Genomic DNA, 14,205 nt, shown 5'->3' on the forward strand with positions numbered 1-14,205 from the left:
GTGCCGATTTTAAAGAAATTGCAATCTAGATACACGAATCATTCCGATTTCTTTTATTCTTTTGCATTTTGGAAATGTGTGAGGGAATGAAAAAATAACTTTATTAAAATTCAGTGTATCTATCAATGAATTCCTCAAAAGAGTAGAGAATTTAATCGAGCCACTTATCATTTCCTCCTAATTTTTATGCGACACTTATCTACATGACAAGCACATAATAGAAATACTGAAAAACTCTCCCTGATGCTATTTACAAATCATGACCAAGTCGATCCAGCTCATCCAGCAAGAAGTCGACGTCAGATTCTTGGACAGCAGCACTTGAAATAATGTTACGGAAGAAATTGGGTAAGTTGAAGACTCCGCAATTCAGAGGTTGGTAGCTGATCATAAGAGTACCAGCGTTCATCATCCTGCCTTTTAGTACTGCCGTTAGCTAAGCAAAAAAAGTAAAAATATGAAAAAAAATGATGGGATTTCATATGCAAGTTTAATTTGATGCAATATTGTAAGTCGAAGGATCCTCCAAAAAGCAGGCCACTGGAACTCGATGACTTATTCCTACACAAGTTCCAGGTTAAAAGCTAAAACCGAAAGACATAAAATTTTAAGAACTGTAACGTAGGAAAGAGGGCAATAGAGAAATGAAACCTCTAACCTATTAAAAGTAATTTAAAAAAGGGGGGACAGCAACACCGGATGTGAAACTAATTAAATAACTCTGATTTAAGGGCTATTTAGCTGCTGCATAATTCACCTTCTTAAGTGGCGCTAGACATTCTTTGACCCCTTCACCACAACCAATCAAATTTTTTTTCCGCTGCAAAGCCAGTCATTTTCAGTTATTGATCTTCATTTGTCTCAGACCCCTTCTACATTATCAATCCATCTTTCTATGGATCATCTTCTATTTCTTCTGTTAAACCATTTACCGGTTGTTAGGTTTCATGATGCATAATACAGTGAAACCTGTTTTTGTGCGGTGGATAGGTACCACATTAATAAAAATCGTTTGAAACTTCAGGAGTAGCTGTAAAAAATAGTTTTTTTATGCGGTGGATAGGGGTCGCATTAAAAAAGTCTCACGTAGAAAACAACCTTAAAGATTACGAAATAATTAGGAATTGCTTCTTTAAAAGAAAAAATAAAACAAGTGATGATAATTTTGCTGAACCGTCAAACAAAATTTCCCGAACAAGGAAATTTTTGGGAAGTCTCAGTGACCTCCTATCGGGGTGTCCCTGTCATCACTTGAAGATACTACCTCGCACTCGCTTTACAAATAACTTCGTCAATTGAGTCCTAATCTGATTGAAATTTTCATGTACCGCAAAAAAAAAAAAAAATGAAATTAATTTGAATTTTGAAATTTTGAATTCAAATTATGTGTTTCGCAATCACGACAGGACCCTACTCATTGGACTTATTGTTTCTAGAAACGACCCCTGTCCCCCCAAGCCTGCCGTTCCTCCTGGGGGTTACGTGTGTATAGTTGGGTATGTGTGTGCAGGCGCACGTGCGTGCATGTGTAGACTTGTGTGTCTGTATAGACCAGTGTGTATGCACTTAGGTGTGTATGTATGTGTGTAACGGTTTATGTGTGGGAGTGTGTATGTGCCTAACGATGCGTGTGTGTAGGGCATGGACGCCACCGACCAGGCGAAGCGGCTACCGGGAGACAGTGCTCAGGACCGGAGGTCAGTGGGTGGTGGTGCTGCAGAGGGCCCTGGTCCAAGCTGAAAAAGGAACCACAACGCCAAGGACCGTCAAATGAGAACAATAAGCAATCGTGATTGCTCAAAAAAAAAAAAAAAATCGCAATAAAAAAAATCACAAAAAAGACTGCACAAAAACAGGTTTGAGTGTATTGCATATATTTTTTTTTCTTCTCTGCATCCTACCTATTAGCATACTTTCTTATGATTGCATCATAGACCAGATGCAGTGCAGTCAGCTTATCATCAATGGATCAGCTACAGTTGACGTATTTACACGGGAGCCAGAACCTAAATTTCTAGTGTGTTATTGACAGCAATAGAATTTGACTCATATTTGAATGAAAGTTTACGAAATACAAAATCGTAGATCTCAAGCTAAACTCCTAATTCATGAATTACAAGTCATATTTAACAGCTTTCTATTTGTGCGTTTAGTTGAGTATTTTACTACAAATAAATCTTTTCACTCATAAATATTCAAGATCAATAGGTTTGACGTAATATGCTTCTAAGGTATCATTAGTTTCAGCTCACGAGACAAGCAAATGGTTGTGAATTATTTTCGTATGATACATAACATTAATGCTTGAGATCGTGATAGTGACATTTAGCAAAAAAAAAAAGTAACAATGAAATACATACTTCTCCTAGAGTCTTTTCTTTCTGCGGAGAATGAGGCACATTTCGGAGACGCTTTGGTATATACCAAAATGAAACATTAGTGCATTCAGGCTGAAACAAAAAAGTAAATACAGTGATTTAATATGGGAAAAAACAAAGTCTCTGTGTGCAACTTACAGTTTAATAGCATTTTCAATTTTCGTAACTCATGAATTTATCTAGCCATATTTTTGAAACTTTAAATCGCACAGCAATTGTAGATTGGAAAGGTGTCGAGATACTTATATTGCATTTTTCTAAGCAATTAACTTTCCATGGGTTAAATACTTTTCATTATCTAAAAAGTAAAGGTAAAAATAATTTTAGTTTAGTAGCAAATCAACGTTGTTGTACGAAGAACAGCTAAAACATTGCATGCTGGCTTTGATGTCGCAAGGAGCCCCTTTTTTCCCTATAACGGCGTTCGTTCATTTATGGTTCGTTTTCTCGCAAAAGTGTTTTACTTATTAACGATTATATCGTTTTTTACTACAAATGTGTTTAAAAGCTTTACAGAATGGATACGTTGCATTTAGTAGTATGAGGTTGTTTTAATTTAGAAATTTAATAAGTAATCTCAGATACCAATTAAATTATCATAATATATGTCAATCAATGTGTGACATCTTGTGAATTTGTGAACCTTTTTTTTTTTCATATGCACCCTGTGACAAAAAAAAAAAGTACCCATAAGAAATCGAACCAGGGGCATTACTCTGGATCTCTCTAGAATGAAGCCGGTAGAGAGAAAACCAGTTTTTTCTCCCGCGTGACGTCACTACTCGTGAGCTAGAATTTTGCACTACGCTCTAAAGCACGTTTACGCGTCGGTACCTTGTTTGACTAGCGAGTAGTTCTAGACTGGTAAAAAGCCGGTGAGTTCGCCTTTTCGGCAGAGAGAAGTGTTTGTTTACGCTGATTTCTCGCTTTGACTGACTCGATTTTGATGAAAATTACTAAGCAAAGTACTCTGCGTCATGATTTTTAAAGCTTTTTAAAACTTGAACTTCAGTCTTTAATTCCAAATAGTCAGTTATTTATAATTGACTTTTAACCCACAAGAATTTTCTTTAGCTTTATATGACAAATATAAACAAATAGCTAAATAAAATACTATCAAATTCAAACCTTAATGGAAATAAAATTGGGTACCTTTTAAGCACTTTTACCACCTAAGTTATGTAATTGTAAATAGATTGAAAGCCACTGTTGTTCGTCTATAAAGTAGTTTAATAAATATATCCTGACTTAAGCTACAAATTTAAAACTGATAACATTAATTGACTCTTAGAAATTGAGTGCATTCAAAAACGGTAGTAATATTAAAAAATAATTTATCTTTTGCAAGGATTTCACTTTTTTTTTTTTAACACCTCCTGCAGCGTTTAGTTTTTCAACTAATCGTGCCTAGTTTCTCTGTCGATCTAATGCTTAATATTTTGCAGTTAATTTATTCGCATTTAAGTAGTGGTTGTTTTCCATTTCTGACTATAATAACTTTAAACTGATGTTTCTTGATTCCCATGTCCGTAATTAAGCAGCGGGTTTTAGGGTTCCAGCCCCCTAAAAAAAATTTCAAAACAAAGCAAAAATATGGTTTTTATAAAACTGTTTTGCTGAAAACTTCTTTTTATTGTTTTATTTTTTATTATTATTATTTTTTTAATTCCATTTAAAAAAAAATATTTTTTAACGATACAAACTAAGTGCTTTTTCTGCAGTCTTTATTTTTATTATTATCATTGTGAATATCATTTCTTTTAAAACATTAGTTCTCTTCAGGTTTGAATACCTGACGCTAACAAAAACGTCAAAGCTTTTTTAATTTACAAGAGCCAAACACTACATTTTACATTTTTTAAAAGTGTCAAACAGTATGAATTTAAGAAATATCAGTTTGAGTGCGTATACAGGAGTACACGAATCTATTTCATTTCTCCCCCCCCCCCTTTTTGAGTTTTTAAATAGACATCGAACATTTAATGGGGGTGGTTACATAATTTTTTTTTTCATTTCATGGAAAAGTCCCCTTTTATATTTGCTTATACTGGTACCCTTACCCTCATTTAAATAACACATTGTAACAAAAACCAATATAATATGCGAACAAAATCAAATTTTATAAGTCTAGTATAGGTTTCACGAGAAATGTGTTGGTAAAACCCTCCCTGATACAAAAATCTGGTGACGGCATTGTTGATTCTGACATTTCTTTCGGTCCCTTTTTATGATAAAAGTGTAGCTGATTCACTGGGAGAGGTGATATACGAACATTTTTTTGAAGGGGCCCCCGGAAGTTGAAAAGTGCCTCCCCTCCCCCTCGTCCTTACACTGTTTCACTAACAAGTTTTCATGACTTTACTTTTTAGATGATTTTGAAGATCCCCTTAAGACCGATTAATATGCAACATAAATATTATTATTCACAGGCTTATTCACCCCCTGTTCTAAATATATTTTTGAACAGGGGCGTAAAATATCTTCAACATTTCGAAAAAATTAAATGCTAAACCCTGGATACTTTCGCCGAGATGCTATAAAATGAGCGGTTTTAATAAAGAACATTGTTTTAATGATTATAACATAAGGGCATGGTTATTAAATAGGCTTGCTAGACCTCCCGGTTTGCCCGGGACGGTTCCGGTTTTCAGACAAAATTCCGGCATTCCGGTCGGTTTACTTCACGTCCTGATAAAAGATAAATTTGTTTATAAATCACCAAAAAGGTTTAAAAATAATTGAGTGTGAAGGATTATTTAGAAAGATTACTTTATCATTTGTAACATTGACTTATAAAATTAGAGCCGGATTAGTTTGTGAAAATTTTTACAACATGATGTAAACCAAAAAAGTCTTATAAAATGAAAAGTATATCTAAACAATGTTCAATTTTTTATTTCTCATTCAAAGTGTTTTTCTAGCTCAAATAAATTGCAAATATTTACATCTCGGAAATGAAATGTTCAAAGTTTATCTGCTTATGTCATTTTTTATTACATCTGTTTTAAGTTCATAGTTAGTAACCATTTATTCATAGCACTGAGAATAAAATGCCGTACACTCCGAAAATCATCCACAGGTGTGTACCCTTTTGAATACTTGACACGGGGGGGGGGGGACCATCCATTTCGGTGTCCCGGTTGAACATTTCAGAAATCTGGAAAGATTATTATTAAATAAACTCATACCTCATTTCAGTTTTTTTTAATTAGTTTATATTTCAACTATAAAATATTATGAAATTGTAAAAATCATAAGCTGTATAACATATAAGCTTAACTGAAGAATTCAGAAACTATTTGTTTGCAAATTTCAAAGCAGTTGCTGATTTGTTCTTAAAGCCATGATACAGTTGAGACATTTTGATACTACATACCGTTTGCATTAACATTATGGTTTTTCCAAGAAATTACCATGTGATTTCTTTCATTTTGCATTTTTTATAAGCTGAGAAATAAATCAAGCATTTCGCAAATAGCTTCGGATTAATATGGCTCTTCTAGGTACTTCTACACATATTTTTAAAAATGTAAATTTTTGATCCCATCAACAAAAAATTACTGGACAAACCGCGATGTTACCTTTCCTTGAGTTCTCAAACGGTGAATTAAGTATGTATTTTATTATTCCTAACGACTCCAGGATTACTTCTTTAGCAAAGAAAAATGCTTTCATGCGAATATGCTTTGTTTAGTGTGCTCTTTGTAAAAAACTAAAAAAAATGTTGCATGTCACAAAGGAGTCAACTAAAAAATAGTAAATGAAAAATTAATTTATCCCTGTGTAAGGGGTTATGCTCCCCCCCCCCGCTTTCTTATTAAAATGCGCCTTTGTGATTCACCCATTACAGAGAAATAAAGTCGAGTTAAACTAATAAAACACGTGTAACTGTTTGGATAAACGCTAGTGAGGTGAGATATGGAGTCATTTGATTGGTCAATCGTTTCCCCGTCTCGAGTTGCAGGGCGAAGGGGAGAAATTCCTCACTAGAAGGTTTGAGCGTAGCACGAAATGTGGCAACCGACTATTTTCTCACCGATCCTCCCTTGTCGTGAGGGAGAAATAGACGTCACTTGAAGTTCTAGAGACGTCCAGAGTAACGCTCCCAGGGTGCTTATTCCAAGCTCGAAATTCACCTTGCGAGATTAGTTCTGATCGTCTCACTAGATGGCGCTTTAAGGAAAATCGCAGTCTCGCAGTTTAAATCTCGCAAGTTCGTATTCTAAGCTCCAAAAGAAGGGGAAAAAGTGACTTTTCGCGCCTTTACTTGCGAGCGAAATCTCGACTGCCCCGAAGTAGGTGAGATTATGCGATTTTTGTGATACAATTATGGGAGTTTGTTTTTCTGAAAGGTATTGGATCGAGGAAAACGAATTTGGATGATGCCAATCTTGGAAATGGTTCAGGAAGGGGGGGGGGGTTAAAACTGCACCCGGGGGGGGGGGGCAAGTGGTTTTCTATTCAATTTGTGATACAATTGCGGGAGTAAGTTTTCTGACAGGTATTTATTGGCAGGAGGATAACAAGTAAGGAATTAGGATTTTGCCGGCTTGCTTCCATTTTCAAGAAATAATGCATTTGAAAAAATTAAGGAGCTATGAATTTTCTACTCCCCTTTATTGGTTTTGACCGCTTGACGGCCTGCACAAATGCGTCTAGGGCAAATTATATAAAAAGCGTTCATAATTTTTATTTGTCTTTTAAACATTATCCCACTTAAAATTTAGTTGTTTCACAAAAGTACTATTTGTTTCTCAAAATTGTATGAATTTCAAGTTTACACAGAATATACAATCCCCCTTTTTTTGCGTTTAAGGGTGGGGGGCGGTGACATCACAAATGACCGCCCCGTCTGTCACCCATGCTAGGTACACACTGACGAATGTAATTTTTTTTCTGTCTTCTTTTGCTGTAAAATCCTCCTCCCCCTTTTCCCCCTAAATTCTTTATTTGTTACCTACTGTCATTATTCAATTTCAATTGAATTTAATTTGTAAGATTTTTTTTTTCTTTATTGAAGTTTGATATTGATTAACTAATTACAAAAAAGTACAAAGCCTGGTAATTTCTGGGAAATTGTTTCCAAAATTTGATTTTCCATTTCGCCCCGATTGCTCCTTTTTTCATTTCTTCTTCAATTTAGAATCTTTCCTTTGGGTTGAACGTTTAAAGTTCTTTATCAGCTGAAGTGAAACGATGATTAAAAAATCTTACTCCCTTTACGAATATTTTTCAATATACATTTACAGAAGCAGAGTATTTATTCATTTTAAACTGCTCTTATAACCAAGATTGCTGTTTTGACTTTTTAATCTTGAAGATAAAGATGAAATTATGTAATCATAGTTACAAGTTGCTTGTTTTGAAAAGGAAATCTAAAAAAGTACTGTTTTGAAGATATCTTAAGATTGGGTCTTGGAAAACAATACCTAGAAAAAATGGAATTTGAAAACAGGAATAATGAAGAAATAAAACTTTTTATTTAAGCATATGCTTATTAAATTATAATTTTAAAGAAAAAGAGAAAAAAACTGGAATATGTCTTTGATACTGAGATTGTTGCTATAATTACAAGTTACAACTGAGCTTGGGGAAAGGTTGGTTTTTACATTACCAATCCTAATATGGAAGATTGTATACTCTGTTATGACTGCTCTCATCCCCAAAAGCTCAATTAGCTCAACAAACCTTTTACATGTTGCAGGGGTGCCCCTCCCCCCAAATATCGCAAAGACTCCCCCCTACAAGAGCAAGAGCCCCCCTCCCCAATAAACAAATACCCCTCAAAACACCACCACCATCCCCTAAAAAATTCAATAGCGCAGTCAGCGCCATAACCTAGCCCCCCCCCCCTGCATTTTAGTGTTTTATATTCAATTTGAATTAGCAGATTTTTTCATCAAGACTTTTGGATGCAGCTAAACCTTTCGCATTCGACACGAGACACGACAACAACATAATATACAATCCCCGATTACGGACTATTAATATTTCTTCGTCTGCATTTATGACAGTTAGGATTTTTTTTTTTTTTGATATCATGATTTTTTCTAAAGTTATTATTATTATCATTATTTTGATTATAGTTTCTCGGGAAAAATATATTTCATACAAGACGTTCTTATTATTATAGATGGTTTTATATTATAAATCAACAAAATGTACGGTTAATTTTTTTTCTCATGTATGTATTGGCTTTTTTTCCCCTCTTCGATTTTTGTTTTAGACACTGTAATATTGAAATACTCGTATGCATAAAATATGACTTACCTTTAGCCCTCGGCTCATTTTTCCTTTGTGTACTATTTTGTAAAATTTTCGGTGAATTTATTTTTATGAATTCTAGATTTGCTTCTAGAAAAATCTAAAATTATTTCAATGTGATTCTTTGCAACGTAAAACGTATTCTTTGAAGTATGAGCCATTAGCGTGCCAATCGTCAAAATTCGCGCCTTATCTTGCAACGGATGGAGCAAAACAAAAAGTATCTGCGCCTAAAGACCATTGGTTGGAAGAAATCACGTGCCTCCTCCCCTCCCCCCCGCGCCGCCAAAAACCGGCGAAAAACTCTTCCTCCCCCATCGCGGCTGGAACTTGGACTCGTCGCCACATCGCAATAAGAATTTTTTCCCCTCAGAATACCACTTTGCGAGATTTTCTCGTCACGTGATCGGCTCTGACGTAACGTTTCGAACTCGAAAGTAGAAAATGTTTGGAATGACCTCCCAGAATGACGAAACTCGGCAAGAATGTCGACTGGTATTGTCCGTTTTTCACTAGTTGAGACTTGGCCACGCCCCCAACACGTGGTATCGGAAGATTCTATATGCGTCTTTTGGGGATGAGGCTTCAGACCAACACTGAGAAAGGCTGCAATTGGCCATCGTTATCGCGCTGTAAGAAGACGAGTGTTCTATAATTTTCTAAGAAAATTACCTCCCACCTTCTTTCCCGAAAAAAAAAGGTGTGCTACTAAGACAATTGTTCTACTTAAAAGTATTTTAAGATTTGCTGTGTATTTCTATACGTTTTGGGTTAATTTATCATTGATTTTGCGAAGGAAATCCTAAACTTTCTGTCTTTCACGCTAAGTAAATATTTTCTGAAAACACGGTGAACAGTTGCAGGTGAAATTGGAAGGAAAATTTTTCCTTTTATTCTGCTAAAACTTTCACAGCTCTCAAAAGTGGGTTTTTCATAGGTATTCTAATTATAAACCTCTAATCGCATATTGTTAACTTGCTGGTCAACCATTTCTCACCTTATTTTCGATCCGATTTTCTTCTTTAAAGCGTTTATTAAATATTACACAGTGCTTAGGGATAAATGAACTACTTTTGCAATATTTCGAACTGTTTTACTTCGAATATAATGAAGAATTAATGCGTTTACGAACTGTGTTTGTTGTTACTTTGCGAATACGAGTCATTTTTAAAATAATACGTAGATTTGTAAAGTGAACAAGCAAAAATTAACGCCAAAAGATTTTTTAACTATCACCGCATTGAAAAAATAACAAAAAAAGAAAGAAAGAAAACGACAGACGATAACTTTAATTTCGAATTTTTCTGAAAATATTTCTCTGTCACCTCATTTTTGGCCCATTTCAAATAGTCAAAATTTTGTAAAAAAAAATGTTGAATTGATGTAATCATGTAGAGACAGTATGAAAAGGTATTGAACTACTATTTCGATTACTAGGCACTTCATTTTTAACCATACACATTTAAAGCCTACGAGCAATTTTGGAAGCCTCAGTAGGTAAGTTGCACTCTGTGTGACACATTTCAATACTTTAGTACTATTTTTTTTTCCAATATGGCTTTTATTCATCAGAAATGAAAAAAGGAACAAAACAAAAATTAAAGCTTTTCACATGTCAATATGGTTATCTACAGAATAATTGAATAAGTGCCTGAAACAACGTTTTATGTTACTGTTTTAACCTATTTATTTTTGTAAATACGAAAAAATATACATGCATTTTTATTCAAGCTTTTCGATTACTCTAAAAGTAATTCAGTTCTTCCAGTACTTTTACGGAACAGCGTTACGTGTGGGGATCATAAAATAGGCAAAAGTTTGTTGCCCGTATTCTAATACAGATCCGAACAAGGACGGACACAAGGAAGGGGCGATGGGGCGACCGCCCCTTCCTTGAGTCGAGATGCAGAACTCTTCCACGGCATGTCTTTGATACTGAAGTTGAAAATTGTTTTAGCCTATCTTCAATAGTTTGACGAAGCTCTTGCTGTCTGGAAAATGAAAGTGTAGCACATATCTTATTCTTAACACATTACAGAGATCAGAACTTTGTATAGGAAGTATTTCAAAGTTCCAAAAACTCAATTTTAGAAGATTTTAGATGACATTAAATAGGGTTATAGGGTTCAAGGGCTCTTCTCAGGAAAGTTTGGAAAATTGAAGTCTCTCCCCCCCCCCCCCCAAAAAAAAAGAGGAACTTTAATGGGACACCTTTGATGGCGTTAAGGTAAGGGATGGGGTTTGGTACACTCCTCCGCAATTTTGTAGAAAAGGAAGTCCCTCCCCTTCCCAAAATAACTGAAATGAGACGATCTTTCATGGTGTTTGGAAAGGGGGGGCGGAGGTTTGCGAATTTATAAAAGAGTAAGGGTGTGAAATCAATCGCCCCCTAGTTGAATAGTTTCTGGATCCGTCCTTGGCTCTGAATGTAAAATGCGTTATTTTTATCAAGAAACGTTGCTATAGTCAACCTATTCAGTTGTTCAACATATCCCACACTGGCAAGGAAACTGACTCAACCACAAGAAAAAAAAACAGCAATGAAGAAAATCAAGGTTTGACGCAATAGTAATTTTAAGTGATTTAGTCTCAAACATTACAATATACGCAGTCAACTTATTATGTGATGTTTATTAATTAGTTTTTGAGTATAGATACATAATGCATACTTTAAGCTCGAAAAATATTCTTCCAAATTATGAAATTTTAATGATGTGTCATTGATGAAATCGTTTCTACGCCCCCCCCCCCCACACCATTTAGGTGAGCTAACTTTGCGGTTTTTGTGTCGAGAAAAAGCACTAAATTCAGATTTTAAATCAATAGCCGGTACGGTTTTCTCAGATTTTGAATTGTGTCACTTTCCTTGCCGGAGGGGGGGGGGAGCCGGTCTTTTCCCTTAAAACAATTGTTACTGCGATTTTGGTGACTTAGAGCAAACCTAAGGAGTCGTTCACAAATGATGTCACGCTTGAAAGGGGTAGGGAGAGAGGCATCGGGGTTCATGAACTTCGGACAGTTAGTCTCAAGGGGGAAGGAGGGGATTATAAGAAATATGACTTCACATATTTTGGTCCAAATAAAAGCGTTCGTTATAGCAATATGTTCATCGAACATTACGTGAGATATGACGAGGGGATAAGCTAAGGTGAAGTGTAACGTCCTTTATGGATAATCCGTGTTTACGTTAGGCTACTGTGTACTGAAGTGTTATAACTAACTTCGTTTCTGCCCCCCCCCCCAGAAACGAAGTTGGTTACCTCCCCCCCCCACGCCTTGAAAATACTCGCCCTGGGGGTAGTCGTCATCTCTTAAGCCGGACCCAACCGATGAACCTATAATTTTAAAACAGTATTCAAACCAAAGACACTTTTTATAACGCATCGCAAATTATTACATATTTCTAAACATTAATATTCATGCAGTACTTAGAGAAATAGCCTTGATTTTAATAGTCAATTGCTTTAAATATTTCAGATTGATTTTTTATTGTTTTCTCATTTACTTTTATTTCTCACATGTAAATCCTTTCTGGAACAATTGCCCAGTCCCCGCCTTTAGTTCAACCAAGTTTTTTTGGGGGGGGAGAGGGGGGGGCAACTTTTGTTCGAATAATGTTTTCATCATTTTTCAAAAATAACTGCTACTGTAGATCTACTGACTGTATATCCGCTCTATATGATCTGAAATTTTGTACAATCCATACAGATGCATCAAAAAGACCCAACCCATAAGAGCTACTGAGTCACCCCCCCCCCCCTCAAGAAAAGGGAGAGGGAGACGGAGAGAGATATTAAGTCTTTAAAACGAACGCAACCCTTAAGCATTTCAATGCCACAGTCTGTGTGGCAATGAAGTTTTCCTGCCCCCCCCCCCCCTTTTTTTTTCATCAGCGCACTTGCAATTTCGAATATAGGACGTTAGTGTTTAAAAGGATATCGTTCAAAATTCAGAAAGCCTATCCTTAATAGAAATGTTTCATTCGGAAAACAAAATACCTTACTTTTTTTTGTAAATACAATATTTTTGTTCTGAAATTTTCAGTTTAAAAAGTATAGATTCCCCGTAGACGACATTTACGCGAAGCTAGAAACGAAAGGAAAGAACACAAAGATATTTTTGCAAATTTAAATGCCCGCCAAATTTAGGGTTGTCTCAATTGAAAGCTGTAGCGATCACCCCCGCGCTAAACTTAGCTTTGCTTTCGGGAAGGCGTTCCGAAGTCTCTTCTCCTCATGAACGCACAATAAAAGATATGCGCGTAATTTAAATCTCAATGGTAATGAGACAAGGTGAAGCGCGCTATTCGCACACACGATGCGCACCGAGGAGAGTTTCAAATCGTGATTACTCGTGCCGTAGGGCTATTCAAAAGAATCCGTGGACTTCTCAGACAAAGAAATAAAAGTAAACGTAAAAAAATAATGGATTTACTTAAGTTTACAGCTTATAAGAAAATCAATGTTGAGCAGCGTTAACTGCAAAGCAATTGATATAGCTGTTTTTTTCTGGTTGTTCAGAACTTTCTCACATTGAAAAAAAAAAAAAAAAACGCTTGTGTTATACAAAGTACTTGTTTTGCGTATTTTAGTTTTCATATTAATTGTTTCCAAGCTGACACGTTGACGCACACTTATTTCTTAATTTTATATAAATTTTACTTATGGTCTAAAGTAATTTGAAATTTTTGGATTGTGTTTCATGATTAATGAATTGAAATTTCTTTGAAATTATAATATAACACGTTTCTTTCATTGTTTCAGGGAAATGGTCTTTACAGAAGTTAACTTCAAAACGAAGGTAAAGCTTTCTACTTACTTCTTCAATAATTATGTAGAATTTATCTTTTCTTTCCCTCAATTTCTTCATCATATACCTGAAAAAACAAAATACTTTTATGAAAAAATTACATCAGTACATGCATTTTGAAAAACGGATATTCAGTTGAAGGAAATAATATCGAAACACAGTGACATAGGAGGCAAATTTGGCCACTAGGGGGTGTCTATTAAGTCTCACCAATTCAAAAACTACCTATCCACGTATGGTTTCTTGTTATATTTTACGTAAAAGAAACAACTAAATTTGTGGCACAAATGTTGTGTCGACATCTACAAAACATTGCAAAAACATCGCAATATCAATCGATAGCTTGTCGAGCTCGCCCCATCGCAGTACACAAAACTAATAAGATTTTTCTTCTTTTTACTTCCTTTTACAAAAGAGGAAGTATTGTATTCGCGAAAAAAATTTCACTCAAAAATCGGCCTTAATTTCCATTTTGCTCGCCCCCCGAATGAATATTGATTTTTTTTTCAACCCGACCATACGTGGATACATGCCTAGGAACGTATAGACACCTGAAGAATCCATTTTGACAATCCCCGAGTTAATTACAACAAGTTTTGTCGTAACGTCCGTATGCACTGCAAAAAATAATTGTTGTTTTCATAGTAATATAATGTTTTTTCCTACAGTTTAATACTGCTCTGCTAAATAACAGAGAAAAACTGTAAAAATGTTTTAGATTGCGCAAAACGATGCGCAAAAGGTGTTTTATTCC

At 35.3% G+C, this 14,205-nt stretch overlaps 1 protein-coding gene across 1 annotated transcript in view; it reads right to left on the bottom strand.

Moving 5' to 3' along the window:
* Nucleotides 1-250: 250 nt before the first annotated feature.
* Nucleotides 251-14,205, bottom strand: part of LOC129218801 (glutamate decarboxylase-like) — a 136,432-nt gene continuing 122,477 nt past the window's right edge. Inside the window, exons 12-14 of the mRNA XM_054853123.1 lie at nucleotides 13,461-13,518; nucleotides 2,361-2,450; nucleotides 251-436 (exon numbers count right to left, since the gene is read on the bottom strand). Of these exons, the coding sequence (XP_054709098.1) occupies nucleotides 251-436; nucleotides 2,361-2,450; nucleotides 13,461-13,518 (334 nt within the window). The remainder of the gene's footprint in view (nucleotides 437-2,360; nucleotides 2,451-13,460; nucleotides 13,519-14,205) is intronic.

Source organism: Uloborus diversus, chromosome 3 (genome assembly GCF_026930045.1).
Source record: "Uloborus diversus isolate 005 chromosome 3, Udiv.v.3.1, whole genome shotgun sequence".
In the NCBI taxonomy this organism is placed as follows: Eukaryota; Metazoa; Arthropoda; class Arachnida; order Araneae; family Uloboridae; genus Uloborus; species Uloborus diversus.